The sequence below is a fragment of the Eleutherodactylus coqui genome, chromosome 13 (genome assembly GCF_035609145.1).
Source record: "Eleutherodactylus coqui strain aEleCoq1 chromosome 13, aEleCoq1.hap1, whole genome shotgun sequence".
NCBI lineage: Eukaryota > Metazoa > Chordata > Amphibia > Anura > Eleutherodactylidae > Eleutherodactylus > Eleutherodactylus coqui.
In genome coordinates this window covers 128,000,965-128,021,448 of record NC_089849.1, presented here as the reverse complement: position 1 = coordinate 128,021,448, position 20,484 = coordinate 128,000,965, and the positions used below count along the sequence as shown (strand labels likewise).

Sequence of the window (20,484 nt, the reverse complement as noted above, 5' to 3'; positions counted from 1 at the left end):
CACATGGGGAGAGGACACCCCCCCCCCCTTCCCTGACTTACATTGCTGTAAAGCCTAATGAGATCCCGGTGTGCAGCGTATCATGCATCCTATTGAGTAATGCATGCGCACTTGCGTTCCCCCCATAGACTTCCCTGGGGACCCTTGGTGTGCAAATACTCAGGAAAATGGAGCGGGTCCTATTTTTTTTGTGTGGACACAAAATGCGCGCAAAATAAATCATTTCTGAAAATAAACCCATTAACATTAATGGCTTCTATTCTCTGCATATTGCGTGCACTAATACCGTGTGTGCAATAACGAACATCTGAAAGAGACCTAATGGGAAGCACAAATGAACCCTTATAAATAGCCATAATACTGATGTGGCTCTCAATTAAAATGAGCTTGACAGCCCCGACTGGGGGACATCCCAGTGTGACTGACGTATACCAAAGCATTATCCCCTGTAGAGAACTGACTACCAATTTCTTAGACTTACCTGGCATACGGCCATGGCAGGTCTGGAGTCCCTTGCTAGAGCTCCGGCTGTCATTGCAACCCCTAAGAACCCACATGATTGTGTTCATCAATTAGCACAATGGGCGAGTCAGTCTACCACTTAGATGCCATGGTCGCTATTAACTGTGACATCTGGGGGGTTAAAGAGTAAGTGAGACCCCAGCTGTTGGTCAGCACTGGACTCCTATGGGGATCCCACCAGCACAGCCCCTGACATAGGATGATCACTATGACGGTTTAGGCAGAGGTTCCCCCACAGTTGGCTGCAATATCTGATGAATGCTATAGAATAATAAAGAAACTGCAGGCATCTAATTGCATGAAATGGGTTCTATCTTTATTAGAAGATGCGAAGCAGAGCAGACGGAAGCTGGAACATGAATGCGGAGCGCAGGGACTCTTATATTCCAAGACTCGGCTGATCGTCCAGAATCCGGTCGTGGTGACTATTGCTTGTTACGTCTTCAATATTCAAAGCTGGAGCGTAAAGGGTGATGAGCTGGGAGGATCCTCAGTAAGTGCAGACAAATGGCAATCGACTGTGGCACTTCAAAGAGAACCACTGGCCGGCTGATAAGTGGATAAAGGGTTAAGGTTAGAAGACCGTAGAAGAAGAACATATAGAGTAACACAACTGCAAAACTCAGGATTTGTTTCTAGTCCAGGTCTATGTTGTGCATAAGAGCTGCGTACAGAAAACGGCAATAACAGCAGTTTCTATACTTGCACTGATTGCGGCAAGAAATTTCCATTAGGCAGCATGTAGCTGATACTAAACAGCTGATCCAGGATGCTAAATGTCGGTCCCTTCACAGACCAAACCCAGTGTTCCCAAAACATGTCCCAAAAATCTAATAGGAAAATGGCTTTAAACCCCAATATTTACACCGTTATTTAGTAGCGCTGATACGACTCTGAGGCTGTATCTACAAGGACAACATAGGTTGTGCCCAACATTCTCAGTCACATGACACAGAACACGAACACTCCGTCTGCCTGTACATTATTGGCCATGTGACTATGAGTCATTACGGACGTGGCAATACCAGATTTGTGGTTTTTTTTAATACATAGTAAAAGGGGCAAGGCAGGTAGAATTCACCTTATTATTTTACCAGCTGATATACCCGGCCTCGCCCGAGTTAATTTGATACGGGTGTTTATGTGGTGATTGCACAGAAAGTTTTATGAAGTCAAGGTTACTTTAGAGTAAATATGTATACATATAAGACGAAGTTTAGAGATACTAATAAAGCCATTTATGCAAGCAGTCAATGAAGATCTGGGCATTCTTGTGGGCTCATGTTTCAATCTCCCTTTTCTTCCCCCTTTTTTCTTTCAAGTTTGGTTTGGAATTTGTATGATGTACAATTACGATAAAATTTATTTGAACATAAAATATGTATACACATAGAGGAGCGTTAGATTCTCCTCAGGCTGCATGTACCAATGTCCCTCTGCAGAATGTGCCACCCCTCCTACTCTCCTCATTTAGTACCTAAAGAATGCTCGTGCCAAATTTCATGTTTGTATGACACTGGGAAGTTACATTACATAGGGGTTCACTTACTTTTGCAATTAGCATTGAACAATCAAGTTGTGACCCCTTTACTTTTCCTATTTAGGACCTAAAGAATGGTCCAGCCAAATTTCATGTTTGTACGACACTGGGAAGTTACATTACATAGGGGTGCACTTACTTTTGCAATTAGCATGGAACAATTGAATTGTGACCCCTTTACTTTTCCTATTTAGAACCTAAAGAATGGTTATGTCAAATTTCATGTTTGCACAACACCGGGGAGTTAGAGAATTAGATTAGGTACACAAGGGTGCCAATACCTTTGCACTTAGCACAGAATTTTCATGTTGTGACCCCTTTACTTTTCCTATTTAGGACCTAAGGAATGATCATCCCAAATTTCATGTTGGTCTGACACCGTGAAGTTAGAGAATTCGTGGCGAGTCAGTTAGTCGGTTGGTGAGTGAAGGCTTTCACCTTTATGTATATAGATTACATGGGGTCTTATGGAAGCTGGATAGTCTAGTAACTGAATAACCCTTTTAATAAATCTCTTTAGGACGCCACCAGCAAGACATCAAATTTGTGCGCATACCAACCGAACCATTTTTATTTACACGCCGTTGGCTTCATATCCGTAGCAAATCAAGTTATTAACTGCACACAGACCGCGACAGTTACATGAAATAGACCCGAGTGAAGCCGGAGAATTCTGCTAGTTTATATATAGTTTTAGTGAATATGTGGAGAACGGTGGGACCTAGAGGGCTGGACCCCCATCTCAAACCGTCAAATGTCTGGTTTACCCTTGTTGCAAAGACTAGACTACTGAAATTCATTATATATGTATATGTAACAATAGAGAGAACGGTATTTACAATGCCAGCGTGCTAATGCTATTGGTTACTGTACTTACAGCGTATATTCATGGCAGTACACCATCGTCCACGAACTTTACGTTGTCCCCAACCCCAGTTGGTATAATTCAGTCGACTTCCGTCAATATTCCGATATGGAAAACACTAAAAATAAGTTGTGTAGAACAATGTTAATATATAAAAGGATATATATATATATATATATTATACCTAATATATGCCTGCTAGTCCTGTCACCCCTTATGACTTCATTGGTCAATGGTTGCTGCAGGGTTTACATGCCTACATACAAAACATCACTGCGGCCCACAGCTATGGAAGGGTGCGTAATACAGCAATGGCCAGAACCTCGTTGTTGCCTCGTCATCGCAATGGAGCTCGAGGAATCTGCAGGTTGGCTGAGATTTGGGGTCAGAGAAAGTGAACTATACAATTTTACTCGGGTTGGTAGCATTTTGGTAAACTGAGCATAAAAATTCTACCTGTTTCTTTGGTGGGAACCCATGCCATGAACTTTACTGCCCTGGGCTCAAACGATTCTCAGTCTGTCTCTAACTCCTACAGATACATTACCGGTCAAAAGCTTTAGAACACCTCCATTTTTCCAGTTTATATTGATATTCGCACAGTTTAATGTCTCAAATGTAAATGAAAGCAGAGAACAAAAAAACAAGTTAAGATCGCCGCTCTAGCTGATATAACAGCTGTATACCATCGAGGCATCTTTCTACAATTGCATTCAGATATTGTTCAGCTATTTCCAACATTGTTGCAGAAGTTCCCACAAATGTGCTGCAATTGTAGGTTGTTTTGTTTTCACCCTTCTGCCTAGTTCATCTCGAACAAGCTCAATGGGGTTTAAGTCTGGAGATGGTGCAAGCTATTCCTTTCTCTGATGCCTAGCGGCTTCTTCTTATCATCTTAAGTAGTTCTGACATTACCTAGGAGTATGTTGTGGATCATTGTATTGCTGTAATACGAACCCCTGACCAACTAGGCGCACACCAGAGGGTATTGCATAGCATATCAAAATGCCATGGTAGCCCTTTTTGTCTAGTGTGCCAGTCACCCAGCAAAAGTTGCCAACTCTGGATCCAGCAAAAGAGTCGCAGACCATCATGCGTCCTCCTCTATGTTTGACAGTTGGTGTCACACACTCAGGAACCATCCTTTCGCCTACTCAATGGTGTACAAAAACCCTGCATGATGTACCAAAGATGTCAAATGATTCGTAAGTCAATAAGACCTTCTTCCACTTTTCAGTCCACTGGAGGTGCTGCTTGGCCCAGGGAAGTCTTTCTTTTACTTTGTAATCTAAGTAGTGCCTTTCTTACTGATACTCTACCTCTCTATCCTGCAGATTGATATAAATATAAGGCGCTTGGTCCTGGGCTTTAATCCTGGCCAACAGTAAAAATACAACATAGGTTTTAAGCTCTTGCAATCTTGCAGAAGCAGGTTGGGTGCTTGGCTGTCAGTGACAGCCAAGGACCCAGAGGAGAAGATAGAAGCTGGTTTTATCTGCTTCTGCCTTCTCTTTTGCAGGCTACATAGTGCTTAATGAGTGCTATGCGGAGAATAGAGGAAGTAGCAGTGCCATTTGTTCTATTGGTCCCGATCACATGATTGCTGGGTGTCCTCTGGCATTGCAGAGCTGCAGGGCCTTAGGAGGCCCAAATCAGCCCTGGCAGTTACTACTGTCACACTAGCAGATTGTTTTTCCCTGTAACTTGGGTTCCTATGGATGTTCCTGTTGCAGTTTTGAATGATGTCTTGGGGGACATAGTAGACGTTACAAAAGTAAGTTAAAAAAATTCTAGAATAAAAAACAAATATATATAAAAAAGAGAACGATCCACCGTTGACTAAACCTAAACCACCGCTATGGAAGCCTGGTCCACTAGGACCAAAACACTCTTGTCCTTCAGGGGATAAAGAATACCGTAGAGCTTGTGTATGCTTAGTGTATACCTCTTGGTGCTGATGTACAATCCAGGGATTGCTTGCCATCTTGGTTTCTTCTTCCTCTCTTATATGGTTTCCCTAATGCAGCCTACATTTCCCATAATTACTCTGGCTCTGCCCAGAGAGTGGGGACGGAGTCTCCTCACACTGCACTTGCTTTGCTCTGAGTCCTATCTAAGGGCATCAAGTGATAGATCAATGACCAGGAGCTGCGGACCCCTAACACTGCAGGGTCTCCATGTATTCCTATGTGATGTAGCCTCTGCCTCACCTGCCTCCTGCTGGTCATAGATCAATGACCAGGAGCTGCGGACCCCTAACACTGCAGGGTCTCCATGTATTCCTATGTGATGTAGCCTCTGCCTCACCTGCCTCCTGCTGGTCATAGATCAATGACCTGGAGCTGCGGACCCCCAACACTGCAGGGTCTCCATGTATTCCTATGTGATGTAGCCTCTGCCTCACCTGCCTCCTGCTGGTCATAGATCAATGACCTGGAGCTGCGGACCCCTAACACTGCAGGGTCTCCATGTATTCCTATGTGATGTAGCCTCTGCCTCACCTGCCTCCTGCTTGTCATAGATCAATGACCTGGAGCGGCGGACCCCTAACACTGCAGGGTCTCCATGTATTCCTATGTGATGTAGCCTCTGCCTCACCTGCCTCCTGCTTGTCATCGATCAATGACCTGGAGCTGCGGACCCCTAACACTGCAGGGTCTCCATGTATTCCTATGTGATGTAGCCTCCCCTGCCTCCTGCTGGTCATAGATCAATGACCTGGAGCTGCGGACCCCTAACACTGCAGGGTCTCCATGTATTCCTATGTGATGTAGCCTCCCCTGCCTCCTGCTTGTCGTAGATCAATGACCGGGAGCTATGGACCCCTAACACTGCAGGGTCTCCATGTATTCCTATGTGATGTAGCCTCTGCCTTACCTGCCTCCTGCTGGTCATAGATCAATGACCTGGAGCTACGGACCCCCAACACTGCAGGGTCTCCATGTATTCCTATGTGATGTAGCCTCTGCCTTACCTGCCTCCTGCTGGTCATAGATCAATGACTTGGAGCTGCGGACCCCCAACACTGCAGGGTCTCCATGTATTCCTATGTGATGTAGCCTCCCCTGCCTCCTGCTGGTCATAGATCAATGACCTGGAGCGGCGGACCCCTAACACTGCAGGGTCTCCATGTATTCCTATGTGATGTAGCCTCCCCTGCCTCCTGCTGGTCATAGATCAATGACCTGGAGCTGCGGACCCCTAACACTGCAGGGTCTCCATGTATTCCTATGTGATGTAGCCTCCCCTGCCTCCTGCTGGTCATAGATCAATGACCTGGAGCGGCGGACCCCTAACACTGCAGGGTCTCCATGTATTCCTATGTGATGTAGCCTCTGCCTCACCTGCCTCCTGCTTGTCATAGATCAATGACCTGGAGCTGCGGACCCCTAACACTGCAGGGTCTCCATGTATTCCTATGTGATGTAGCCTTACCTGCCTCCTGCTTGTCGTAGATCAATGACCTGGAGCTGCGGACCCCTAACACTGCAGGGTCTCCATGTATTCCTATGTGATGTAGCCTCACCTGTCTCCTGCTTGTCATAGATCAATGACCTGGAGCTGCGCACCCCTAACACTGCAGGGTCTCCATGTATTCCTATGTGATGTAGCCTCCCCTGCCTTCTGCTTGTCGTAGATCAATGACCTGGAGCTGCGGACCCCCAACACTGCAGGGTCTCCATGTATTCCTATGTGATGTAGCCTCACTCTGACTCACCTGCCTCCTGCTTGTCATAGATCAATGACCTGGAGCTGCGGACCCCTAACACTACAGAGTCTCCATGTATTCCTATGTGATGTAGCCTCCCCTGCCTCCTGCTTGTCATAGATCAATGACCTGGAGCTCCGGACCCCTAACACTGCAGGGTCTCCATGTATTCCTATGTGATGTAGCCTCACCTGCCTCCTGCTGGTCATAGATCAATGACCTGGAGCTGCGGACCCCTAACACTGCAGGGTCTCCATGTATTCCTATGTGATGTAGCCTCACCTGTCTCCTGCTTGTCATAGATCAATGACCTGGAGCTGCGGACCCCTAACACTGCAGGGTCTCCATGTATTCCTATGTGATGTAGCCTCACCTGCCTCCTGCTGGTCATAGATCAATGACCAGGAGCTGCGGACCCCTAACACTGCAGGGTCTCCATGTATTCCTATGTGATGTAGCCTCACTCTGCCTCACCTGCCTCCTGCTGGTCATAAATCAATGACCTGGAGCTACGGACCCCCAACACTGCAGGGTCTCCATGTATTCCTATGTGATGTAGCCTCACCTGCCTCCTGCTGGTCATAGATCAATGACCTGGAGCTGCGGACCCCTAACACTGCAGGGTCTCCATGTATTCCTATGTGATGTAGCCTCCCCTGCCTCCTGCTTGTCGTAGATCAATGACCGGGAGCTATGGACCCCTAACACTGCAGGGTCTCCATGTATTCCTATGTGATGTAGCCTCTGCCTTACCTGCCTCCTGCTGGTCATAGATCAATGACCTGGAGCTACGGACCCCCAACACTGCAGGGTCTCCATGTATTCCTATGTGATGTAGCCTCTGCCTCACCTGCCTCCTGCTGGTCATAGATCAATGACCTGGAGCTGCGGACCCCCAACACTGCGGGGTCTCCATGTATTCCTATGTGATGTAGCCTCCCCTGCCTCCTGCTTGTCATAGATCAATGGCCTGGAGCTGCGGACCCCTAACACTGCAGGGTCTCCATGTATTCCTATGTAATGTAGCCTCCCCTGCCCCCTGCTGGTCATGGGTTCCCCAATGTCATCTCTCACCGGCAGGCGGCAGGGAAGCGCAGTTGAAGCTGCATCTCATTGGATACACTGGCCTCTGTCCACAGCACAGACCATTAGTGTCCGGGGAGTCTATAAGTCTGCAGCTCATCGCTGTATGGACCGGCTACTATAGCGCTGCACTCAGTGAAGGCCTTTATGTACAGGAGGGCAGGGAGCGGTCTGGGAGATACCACTAGAGATCCGATGGATGGAACCCTGTAGTTTACAGGACATCTCTATAGGAGAGCGAGTCCTGGGCTGGTGGTCAGACTGCGGCCATGATGACACAGCCGACCCATAATGAACGGGTTCAAGATGTACTGATGCCACCCAGATGGAACAACTGACACTGCTACAATGTTGCCGGTGCGTTACAGGATGTCCAGCACAACTTCCGCAGCTCAGACGTCACGTGACGGTAGACTAAAGGGAACCTGGCCGGAGATTTATGCTACCAGACCACCGGCAGAAGGAAGTCCCAGCAGGTGCCCATATTACCGCTGTGTCTTACTCTGAAGGCTGTGTACACATAGTTTAACCCTTTAAGGACTAAGTACCGTAAATTTATGGCACTTGGCCGTAGCTTTTATACTGGCCGATAGGAAAAATATGACATGGGATTAAAGCTCTTGCAATGTAACAAGAACAGGTAGGGTCCCCAGCCGTTAGTCACAGCTGAGGACCCAGAGGAGAAGGCGGAAGCAGTTTTTAACCACTTCTGCCTTCTCCTTTCCTGGCTCTTATGGATGAGCCAGCTACAGTGGAAAAGAGTGAAATTAAAAAAAAAAAGACAATGTGAGTGACCCCCAGAGGACGCACATGACTGAGATGCTAAAAATAATTGTTACAAAAATGAGTAAAAAAAGGACAGAATAAAATAAAATTCTTTACATAAAAATTAAAATGAGCCAAAGCCGACGCCGAGCAAAACCGTCAGCGTATGCGTCCTGTAATCCGAGACCATACAAATTATACTTCAAAACATGCAGAACCCAATGAGGAGCCGCCCCCATACTGCATTATTGTGTAACTATACTAATTACACAAATAGACAGCTAGAAGTTTAAGAAAAAACTATTTTTTAGCCTTTTACTTCTAATTAGAGATGAGCGAGCATACTCACTAAGGACAATTAGTCAATCGAGCATTGTCCTTAGCGAGTACCTGCCGCTCGGAAGAAAAAAGATTCGGCTGCCGGCACGGGTGAGAGGTGAGTTGTGGCAGTGAGCAGGAGGGAGCGGGAGGGGGGAGAGAGGGAGAGAGAGATCTCCCCCCTGTTCCACCCCGCTCTCCCCCGCCGCTCCCTGCCCCCCCGCTGGCAGCCGAATCTTTTCTTCCGAGTGGGGAGATACTCGCTAAGGGCAATGCTCGCTCATCTCTACTCCTAATAAAACTGAAGAACGGAAAATACATTCAGTGAAAAAATATATAAAAAATAGTCCTATATGTAACGAAAGAAAAAACAGGGCAGTAAAACCCCCAGATGGGTAAAGTCCCTAAAGGTGTCTGGTCCTCTAGCACCAATACAGTCTGGCCATTAAGGGTTTGGGAAGAAGGAGCAGAGTCATCCGGGCTCAGCTGGAAGGATACGAGTCTCCCGCTGGGCAGGGCTAGTGATGCTCTGGGCAGGGCTATGTGATGCTCTGGGCAGGGCTATGTGATGCTCTGGGCAGGGCTATGTGATGCTCTGGGCAGGGCTATGTGATGCTCTGGGCAGGGCTATGTGATGCTCTGGGCAGGACTATGTGATGCTCTGGGCAGGGCTATGTGATGCTCTGGGCAGGGCTATGTGATGCTCTGGGCAGGGCTATGTGATGCTCTGGGCAGGACTATGTGATGCTCTGGGCAGGGCTATGTGATGCTCTGGGCAGGACTATGTGATGCTCTGGGCAGGGCTATGTGATGCTCTGGGCAGGGCTATGTGATGCTCTGGGCAGGACTATGTGATGCTCTGGGCAGGGCTATGTGATGCTCTGGGCAGGGCTATGTGATGCTCTGGGCAGGACTATGTGATGCTCTGGGCAGGACTATGTGATGCTCTGGGCAGGGCTATGCGATGCTCTGGGCAGGGCTATGTGATGCTCTGGGCAGGACTATGTGATGCTCTGGGCAGGGCTATGTGATGCTCTGGGCAGGGCTATGCGATGCTCTGGGCAGGGCTATGCGATGCTCTGGGCAGGGCTATGCGATGCTCTGGGCAGGGCTATGCGATGCTCTGGGCAGGGCTATGCGATGCTCTGGGCAGGGCTATGCGATGCTCTGGGCAGGGCTATGTGATGCTCTGGGCAGGGCTATGTGATGCTCTGGGCAGGCAGTAGTTCATCCATCATACAAGGGCATACCTACACTAAGGCCGTCCATAGAGACGCCCACAAAGGGAAGCCCAGCACAATCTAGCACCGCTCGCCTTTCAACAGGCTGCCCAAATGTGCATAAAGCTCCTGCTGTCCAGTAGTGAGAGGCATCAGACCCTCAGGGTGGCGCTATCTAGTAGGATGTCCTGCATGGGCCCACAGAAATTCTAAGATCCATTGGAAGATACAAACAGAAGATGTCGTTGCACTTACTGAGTTTCTCTTCCAAACCCCGATCCAAACATAGGCGCCATTCTTGTAGCTGGCAGACAAGAAGGTTCGCAGAAGATTATTCGTTCCCCAGTTATGAATGGAGCTCAGACTTCCTCTTCTGCAACGGCAGATGTGCTGTGAACAGAAAACGAATAGAGAAGAGCGAGCTGTTGGTCTTGTGTTACAATATCAGTAGAGTTACATACGGGCAGAGGGTTTGTGCCTCCGACGTGGCAGCGGGATCTGTGCCAGCTACTTCTACTCCGCCGCAGCAGCTAAATACCAGCAGACAAGTGCAATACCAGCGGTGGCTACTAGGCCCAAAACTCCAAGTGCCGGCCGTCTACGTGTTTTATCGGGAAGACGGAATAGAAAAGGCGCTATTTAATAGTAAGAACTAAATGGACTAGGACTTATCCAGAATAACCAAGGACTTCCTTACTCTACTGCTTTCCCAACTTAAAGGGATTGTGCCAAGAGCAGGACCCCACTAGGGCATATAAAGCTCAGAGGGCGTCCCCACCCAGTCCCCTTCTATGACCCATAATCAGTAAGAGCAGCTCCCATGCTGGCGGACCTTGTGCCGTCCGGGTATTACAGGATGGTCATCCATGTGATTGGCCGTCCTGCAATACTACATTTCCCTGCAACAGCTACTGCGGAGATGTATATTATGAGGTTCTGCAGCGGGTGTGTATTGTGGGGTTCTGCGGCGGATGAGTATAGTGGGGTTCTGCAGCGGATGTGTATTGTGGGGTTCTGCGGCGGATGTGTATTGTGGGGTTCTGCAGCGGATGTGTATTGTGGGGTTCTGCAGCGGATGTGTATAGTGGGGTTCTGCAGCGGATGTGTATTGTGGGGTTCTGCGGCGGATGTGTATTGTGGGGTTCTGCAGCCGATGTGTATTGTGGGGTTCTGCAGCCGATGTGTATAGTGGGGTTCTGCAGCGGATGTGTATTGTGGGGTTCTGCAGCGGATGTGTATTGTGGGGTTCTGCAGCGGATGTGTATTGTGGGGTTCTGCAGCGGATGTGTATAGTGGGGTTCTGCGGCGGATGTGTATAGTGGGGTTCTGCAGCGGATGTGTATTGTGGGGTTCTGCAGCGGATGTGTATAGTGGGGTTCTGCAGCCGATGTGTATAGTGGGGTTCTGCAGCGGATGTGTATTGTGGGGTTCTGCAGCGGATGTGTATAGTGGGGTTCTGCAGCGGATGTGTATTGTGGGGTTCTGCAGCGGATGTGTATTGTGGGGTTCTGCAGCGGATGTGTATTGTGGGGTTCTGCGGCGGTTGTGTATTATGAGGTTCTGTGGCGGATGTGTATTGTGGGGTTCTGCAGCCGATGTGTATTGTGGGGTTCTGCAGCCGATGTGTATAGTGGGGTTCTGCAGCGGATGTGTATTGTGGGGTTCTGCAGCGGCTGTGTATTGTGGGGTTCTGCAGCCGATGTGTATTGTGGGGTTCTGCAGCCGATGTGTATTATGAGGTTCTGCAGCGGATGTGTATTGTGGGGTTCTGCAGCGGATGTGTATTGTGGGGTTCTGCAGCGGATGTGTATTGTGGGGTTCTGCAGCGGATGTGTATTGTGGGGTTCTGCAGCGGATGTGTATTGTGGGGTTCTGCAGCCGATGTGTATTATGAGGTTCTGCAGCGGATGTGTATTGTGGGGTTCTGCAGCGGATGTGTATTGTGGGGTTCTGCAGCGGATGTGTATTGTGGGGTTCTGCAGCCGATGTGTATTGTGGGGTTCTGCGGCGGATGTGTATTGTGGGGTTCTGCGGCGGTTGTGTATTATGAGGTTCTGTGGCGGATGTGTATTGTGGGGTTCTGCAGCCGATGTGTATTGTGGGGTTCTGCGGCGGATGTGTATTGTGGGGTTCTGCGGCGGTTGTGTATTATGAGGTTCTGTGGCGGATGTGTATTATGAGGTTCTGCAGCCGATGTGTATAGTGGGGTTCTGCGGCGGATGTGTATTGTGGGGTTCTGCGGCGGTTGTGTATTATGAGGTTCTGTGGCGGATGTGTATTGTGGGGTTCTGCAGCGGATGTGTATTGTGGGGTTCTGCGGCGGATGTGTATTGTGGGGTTCTGCAGCGGATGTGTATTGTGGGGTTCTGCAGCGGATGTGTATTATGAGGTTCTGCAGCCGATGTGTATAGTGGGGTTCTGCAGCGGATGTGTATTGTGGGGTTCTGCAGCGGCTGTGTATTGTGGGGTTCTGCAGCGGCTGTGTATTGTGGGGTTCTGCAGCGGATGTGTATTGTGGGGTTCTGCAGCGGATGTATATTATGAGGTTCTGCAGCCGATGTGTATAGTGGGGTTCTGCGGCGGATGTGTATTGTGGGGTTCTGCGGCGGATGTGTATTGTGGGGTTCTGCAGCGGATGTGTATTGTGGGGTTCTGCAGCGGATGTGTATTGTGGGGTTCTGCAGCCGATGTGTATAGTGGGGTTCTGCGGCGGATGTGTATTATGAGGTTCTGCAGCGGCTGTGTATTGTGGGGTTCTGCAGCCGATGTGTATTGTGGGGTTCTGCGGCGGGTGTGTATTGTGGGGTTCTGCGGCGGCTGTGTATTGTGGGGTTCTGCGGCGGCTGTGTATTGTGGGGTTCTGCGGCGGCTGTGTATTGTGGGGTTCTGCGGCGGCTGTGTATAGTGGGGTTCTGCGGCGGCTGTGTATAGTGGGGTTCTGCGGCGGATGTGTATTGTGGGGTTCTGCAGCGGGTGTGCATTGTGGGGTATTGTGTATATGTGACGGATTACCGCTTAGTGTAACCACGGGGGGAATTCTTGTACGTCGCTCAGTGTCTCATTGCATAAAGCTGACCGGTGGATCGGCCCCGCTGCAGTCAATATGTAAGTCTATGGGAGCGTGTGCGCCATCTTCAGCAGCGAGCGGGAACCAAGAAGTGGAGGAGTATATAAAGTATATCAGCGGCTCCCTGTCACCTGCCGTAACAGACCGACGTTAGTCTGTGGGAGGGACCGCTCCCCTGTGACAGGTGAACACATTGCTGCACCCCACAATGTTAGGGGCGATGGGATTAGACATGATAACTGACCTGGGCTTTAAAGAAGCCTCTATTAGCCGAGAAAAAGTGGAATCTTCTTCTCGGACACGTGGCATTTTCAGTGAAATCTGGCTCAATAAGCTCATTTTCTTGACACAGAGAGACATCTTTCTCATCCTCTTCCTCCTCGTTGGCTTCATCAGGCGACTCATCAAAGTGATCGACTTCCTCGTTGGCAGCCTTAATCAATTGATCCTCTTTTTGCGGAGCGTAGTCTCCTGGAAACAACACAAATGTAAAGAGTTGGCGCCACCTCTGTGACCCGTGGGCTGTAGTACATACCTGAGGCCCCCATGACACGGTAACTCCGGATCACCTTCTCTCAGGTCTCCGTGTCGCCCTCTCCTGGTATTCCATCTAGGCATTTAGGGTGAAATGGAGAGTGGGGCGCCCCTACACGCTCCCACATTATCCAATGTCACTGTTAGGGCGCTAACACTCACGTATTCCCAACAATTGCCGGGCGGCACCTGTGAGTACCCATGGGGGTGATTACCTGCCATGGATTTTTCCTCTGATCTTGCTCCTTGGCTGCTCTTTAGCTCAGTTCTAGTAGCCGCTTTCCGTTCTGTGTTTGCCCAGTAGAGAAGAGTAGTAATCCAGAGGCCAATACACCCATGTGACCAGATCCATAGATTTACATCAGCTCCATATTAAGGTCCCCCCAATACTGAAGTAATACGGATCCCAGCTCCGTACCGGAGTGTAGCTACAGGGCCTAACCTGCAGTAGTCTGGGACACTCTGTCTCATCATTGGTTCAGGATGCCTCCTCTGCAGACTGAACCAATCATTAGACAAGGGGGTGTGTCCCAGACTACTTCAGGTTAGGTACTGTGGTGAAACTATAGTCACAGATCACAGCTCTGATCTAATAGAACTGAGTTAGAAAACAGCCAAGGAGGGCATCCTCCATAGGTACTGACTTACAGAGAGGTCCTGACTGAAGGGTCACGTCAAATAATCTGTCCATGAATGATCCTTGGGAAGATAGAAAGTGTCAGCTTATACTGATCTGTTATGTTTATTAATGTTTGCATGGCGCATACATATTACGCTGCACCTACCATCACATGATATTCAGTTCTGTCCCCATTGGTGGGTCGCAGTCTAAGTTCACCTATTAGTTTGTTTTTGGAGTTTGGATGGAAACCTGAGTATCCAGAGGAAACCGACACAAACATGGGGAGAACATACAAACTCCATGCAGGTGTTGTCCTTCGTGGGGTCTGAACCCAGAACCCCAGCGCTGCAAGGCATGATAACCACTGGGCCGCCGTACTGCCAAAATGGAATCTTAAAGTGGCGCTGTGGAATATGTTGGCGCTATATAAATAAAGCGGATTATTATTATTTACCTTATTTGGGAAACGCTTGCAGGTATGAATCCCGCAGAAAGGAGAAGTACAAGTAAGCCTGTAGAATCCTTCTTCTCGCTATTTTTTATTCACTTCTGGCTTCAGCCCAAAAAGTGCATCACAAACTGCAAGTGTGTTTTCCAAAAAATGCGTGTGTGAAGCCACCTCTAGGGTTTACAAATTAAAGGGGTTGTCCGGATACATTCTATTTCCTAATGACAGGTGCAGCGGGTATAACATAGCAGCCTTACTTACTGGTCATCAGCCCCGACGATCCAGCGCTGCAGCCCCGTAGTCCCTCAGGTCTAGGTTTTGGAATGGCTACCACCTCAGATGTTGGGAGCGTATATATGTCAGGAGAACGGCACCCAACCATTGCGATCTCTGATTGGCTGCAGCTGTCAGGTGGTAGCCATTCCAAAACATAGACCTTGAGGACTACAGGACTGCAGCGCTGGATCGAGGAGGAGTAAGTACTGCTGGTTTGTATTGTACCTGGACAAGCCCTCTAATATTGCTCCTCTGTCGATCTCTTGTCTTCAGCTTAAGGCAAAGTTCTGGACTCCACACTAAATATTATATACTGCAGAGCCGCAGGGGATTGAAGGAGGAGTGAGTAGCTTATAGATATCATGGCTGACTGATCGTACCCAAAGAGGGGTCATAAATGGCTGCACATCCAAGTGGAAGAATGTATCAAGTGGGACCACAAGGCTCTGTCCGAGGCCCAGTGTGGGCCAACATTGTTATAAATGATCTGGAGGAGGGCATTGTGGGAAACTGATCAAATGTGCCGACGACACAAAGCTAGGAGGGATAGCTAACACTAGGAAGCCGGTAGAATAAGAAAAAAATGACCCAAGCGCTTCCCGGGAAAGACAAATCCTCTATATGGAAGGTTTATCTTTTATTGCAACGCGTTTCAGCCCATAGAAGATAAACTTTCCATATAGAGGATTTGTCTTTCCTGGGAAGCGCTTGGGTCCTTTTTTACTTATTCTACCGGTTTGTACAACATTTGGGTCCCCTAACTCTGGGTGGACACAAGGATCCGAGCAGCTCTCCTATTAGGGATTGGGAAGAAGATAAATCCATATTACGGGCACTCCTGGACCTGGAGGTACTAGTGGGGTACCCCTGTGTGGGACCCCACCAAGTACCGGCTAAGTCCAATTCTCTATATTTCATTCTATCTCCCACAATTTATGTCTGTAGAAGCGCTATTCTGATCCTAGTCTATTTATCTAACACAAGGGAAGAGAGAGAGAGAGGATTCAAAGAGATCTAGAAAAGCTTGCACAGTGGTCGGCGACTAACAATGGTATTTAACAAGGAGAAATGCAAAGTCCTACATCTGGGCAAGAGAAATGAAGAAAGCAGATACAGAATGAGAGGAATTGGGCTAAGCAGCAGCAGATGGGAAAAAGACTTGGGTATACTAATAGATCATAGACTGAACATGAGTCAACAGTGTGATGCAGCACAGGGGCGTAGCTAAAGTCTCATGGGTCTGGGTGCAAAAGTTTATCATAGGACCCCCCAACTTCTCTTAACCCCTTAATGCAGAGACATAACTTGAAGCTCCTGGGCCCCAATGCAAAACCTGTAGCAGGGCCTCCAACTATAAGCTTTATTTATAGAACTGGTCTCTCTGTATGGAGAAGAGAGGCCTTATAGTTCCCCTTAGGCTCCTGGGCCCAGCTGCAAGCGCATCCTCTGTATCTCCTATAGTTACGCCAGTGATGCAGCAGCCAAAAAGGCAAACACAATTCTGGGATGTATTAGGAGAAGCATAGAGTCTAGATCACGTGAGGTCATTACCCCCCTCTACTCTTCCTTAGTCAGACATCATCTGGAATACTGGGTCCAGTTCTGGGCACCCCACTTTATACAAGACATAGACAAACTGGAGCAAGTTCAGAGAAAAGTTACCAAGATGGTGAGCGGTCTGCAAATCATGTCCTATGAGGAACGGTTAAAGGATCTGGGAATGTTTAGCAGAAGAGAAGGCTGAGAGGAGACTTAATAGCTGTCTACAAACATCTGAAGGGCTGTCACAGTGCAGAGGGATCAGCCCTATTCTCATCTGCACAAGGAAAGACTAGAAGCAATGGGATGAAACAAAGGGAGGAGACACAGATTAGATATTAGACAGTGAGGGGGATCAATGAGTGGAACAGGTTGCCATGGGAGGTGGGGAGTTCTCCTTCAATGGAAGTGTTCAAACAGAGGCTGGGCAGACATCTGTCTGGGATGATTTAGTGATCCTGCACTGAGCAGGGAGTTGGACCCGATGACCCTGGAGGACCCGATGGCCCTCTGGAGGACCTGATGACCCTGGAGGACCGATGACCCCCTGGAGGACCCGATGACCCTGGAGGTCCCTTCCAACTCTACCAATCTATGATTGTAGTATGGAAAGTCTTGACCTTATTCATGTCTTTGAGGTCATCTAAAGATGTGTAGAGGCAGCGAGGCTTGGTTGGACCTGATGGACATGTGTGATAATCAACCTAAGTAGCTATGTATCATCAGCATCTCAAAAATTATTTTCTAAGGGCTTTTATCCACTAGCGATATTTTTCTCTGCGATGCGACAGCGATGATTATGAAACCAATGATTTTCAATGGTTTCATAGTCATTTGCGATTTCTGACTCCAGATTCGCATCACAGAGAAGAAATCTGCAATATCGCTCAGTGCCCTCAACGGGCCGGCGGCAGCAGCACCAATCCCATTGAAAACATAGGGAGTACATCGCGGACTTCTGCCACAGCATGATGCTATCCCATTGCTTTCAATGTGTTTGGCGCTGCTGCGGCCCCATTGAAAGCAATGGGTTGTAGGCAACCCCTGCAGTGATGATTTTCGGGGAAGGGCTTGAGATATAAGCCCTTCCCTGAAAATTATCCCTAGCTGGTGAAAAAAAAAATTATATACTCACCCATCCGCCGCTCAGACGCGTCCTCCAGCTGGCTCCCCGGAACGGCTATGGAGCTCTTTCAGCAGGCGGGGATTTAAAAATCCCCGCCTCCTGATAGGGCTGTGCTGATTGGCTGAGTGCTCAGCCAATCACAGGCAGCACACAGCCATTCATCAAAATGAAAGCAATGGGATAGCATCCTTGACTTCTGCCACAGCTGTCACAGCGATATACTTCCTATGTTTTCAATGGGGCTAGCGCTGCTGCCGACTCCATTGAAAGCATTTAGCGTTATTTTCACTCATTCTCGCAGCGCAAGAAAAAAAAAGCACTAGTGGGTAAAAGCCCTAACGCATCAATGTCAGACATCTAACCTGTAAGGGGGACCGCCCACTACAGTTCTTTTTCACTGCGAAATTCGCAGCGTTTTTTTTCTCCAGGGGTCTATGGGACTTGTTAATGTTAAAATCGCGATTTTGCGGTAAATTTTTGATTTTGCGCGATTTTAACATTAACAAGTCCCATAGATCCCTGGAGAGAAAAAAAACGCTGCGAATTTCGCAGTGAAAAAGAACAGTCGGGGCAGTCAGATACATTTACACGCTGCAGCAACCACTACAGAGGTGTGTGCGGCCATCATGGAGCAAAGCCGCCTGAAAATACACCAAAATCTGCGCACGGATTGTGATGCGGCTTTTGTCGCAGATTGTGACTCACTACATTACAATTAATGAATTCAGCTGTGACAATCGGAGGCGTTTCTGCAACACATAGAGCGAATTCCAGAATCTGCAGTCTGACTCTACTGTAAGTGAACGCTGCTTGATAAAACGGCACCCCCTGCAAGGTACGGCACGCCGCGGCAGGGGATCGGCAGGAAGCCCTACAGCAACTCCGCAGGGTTCACATGGGGATGCTGCGGAATGAGGGCACTTACTGTCAGGGATTCTCCACTGGGAAAATCCCCATCCGTATTTGCCGAATAGAAAACAGTAATATGGAGGTAATACAAAAAATAGGTTATACTGCATTTAAAAAGAGCGTCGGTGACATATCCGCCCGGTGAACAGATACTGGATCTATTACGGTCGGCAGATATCGCCCGTCCCAGCTGAGACTACTGATGGGAATGGTGATCTCTGCGTTATCAGCTCACCTGATTCTTGTGCGATGGCGGACCCCACCAGGAGGAGCAGCAGGAGGCGCAGCATGTCTTCTCTGGGTCTCTCAAACTTGGCTTCTACTGCTTGAGGCTCTCTCTTTTATATCTGTGTTTTAGGAACTTGTCAGGCAGGTGCGTTAGACCATGAAGCCGATAAGAAATGATGCAAAAGCAGATAAACCAGCGGAGAGGATTACCCAACGGCCAACGGTCTGAGCGTCCGCAGACGCAAAGAGTTCTTAGGATTTGGTAATCGGGAGTTTTAGAAGCTCATTCGAATAACTTTATAACCGCCGTATAATCGGCCGTCACGGCAGAGCAGTGAGTAGGGGATTATTATAACTCGTGTCCAGCCCTTATATTGTGACCCCGTCGCCCCTTTAACCTCTTCACTCACCATGATGTACAGTTATGTCCTCCAGGATAAAGGTTTGTATGGAGCAGAAGCCGCCCCCGCTCCATACAAGGCTGGTGCCGGCTGTCATTGATAGCTGCGATCCACCAGGACTCACATTGATTGGGACTGTTAACCCTCTAAATGCCACTGTCAAGATGGGGGGTTTACCATTTCATTCCACTTGGAATTGTTTTAATATTTCCAGTACATTAAATAGCACCATCTAAAAATACAACTCCTCCTGCAAGAACCAACAGGCCCTCAGACCCGACCCTGACGGACTAATAAGAGTTAGGATGTTTTGAAAGTTGGGAGGATAAACCAAAAATTGAAAAAAGTTCCACATCCTTAAGGGGTTAAGCACTGAATTAACGGCACCCTTAAGGGGTTAAAGACCCCTATCATGGACAGTGGTCTCCGTAGGATAACGCTTCTTGCCACCCTCTACAAATGGTTCAGGAACGGTTGGAGGACAAAGAGCTCAAGGTGTTGATTTGGCCTCCCGATTCCCCAGATCTCGGTGTGACCGGCACCGGCAGGAGGAAGGGACATAGAAGACCTCACATACAAAATACGTGGCCGGCCGCCACAGAGAACCACAGCAGACTTGGTCACAGATCAGCTGGACGGGGCTGTTGCAGCACAGAAGCCTTTCTCATCTTCACTAGTATTGTATTATATAGACCACAGATGGTGAACGGACCGCTTCACTGTACACCATAAGCCACAGGTGTCAAACACAAGGCCCGCTGGCTGTGCAGTAAGTCCCCTCACCCTCCGTGCTGCTGTCAGTAGGCGATCTTCTATCGGCTTGTACTGTGTAGTGCAGACAGTAATGGAGGAGTGCCGATAGCACACTGACAATGGCCGCCGCGGAGGAGGGAAGAAGACCACAGGGAACATGATCTCTGCAGCGAGGAGAGCCGCGCTGCAGGGTGAGAGCCTGGTCAGCGTTGACCTCCTCTCACCGGCCCTCCCTCTGTTTATGGCTGCAGGCCTGGGGAGACATCAGGGGCCCAAGTATGCAGGAGGGCTGCAAGAAGAGAAAATAATAGTGTGCGTCTGTGTGCATGTATGTGTATAATAGTGTGCGTCTGTGCGGATATGTGTATAATAGTGTGCGTCTGTGCACATGTATGTGTTTAATGTGCGTCTGTGCGGATGTATGTGTATAATAGTGTGCGTCTGTGTGCATGTATGTGTATAATGTGCGTCTGTGCGGATATGTGTATAATAGTGTGCGTCTGTGCGGATGTATGTGTATAATAGTGTGCGTCTGTACATGTATGTGTATAATAGTGTA

At 48.6% G+C, this 20,484-nt stretch overlaps 1 protein-coding gene across 1 annotated transcript; it reads right to left on the bottom strand.

Moving 5' to 3' along the window:
- Window positions 1–832: 832 nt before the first annotated feature.
- On the bottom strand, window positions 833–18,874 carry PRG2 (proteoglycan 2, pro eosinophil major basic protein). The gene is made up of 5 exons (XM_066586675.1): window positions 18,779–18,874; window positions 13,334–13,560; window positions 10,278–10,412; window positions 2,940–3,045; window positions 833–1,071 (listed from the first exon to the last, which is right to left on the bottom strand). The coding sequence occupies exons 1-5, from the start codon at window positions 18,831–18,833 to the stop codon at window positions 1,013–1,015; spliced, it is 582 nt and encodes a 193-aa protein (XP_066442772.1). The 5' UTR covers window positions 18,834–18,874; the 3' UTR covers window positions 833–1,012.
- Window positions 18,875–20,484: the final 1,610 nt, after the last annotated feature.

Bases quoted from the DNA above. Each gene is read 5' to 3' on its own strand.
- PRG2 (XM_066586675.1), bottom strand. From the start codon at position 18,833: ATGCTGCGCCTCCTGCTGCTCCTCCTGGTGGGGTCCGCCATCGCACAA. The intron at 10,413-13,333 runs GTCAGTTATCAT...TTCTGTTCACAG, and splicing joins GAGGCTTCTTTAAAGCCCAG to CACATCTGCCGTTGCAGAAG. The intron at 1,072-2,939 runs GTAAGTACAGTA...TCCACTTATCAG, and splicing joins TACTGCCATGAATATACGCT to CCGGCCAGTGGTTCTCTTTG.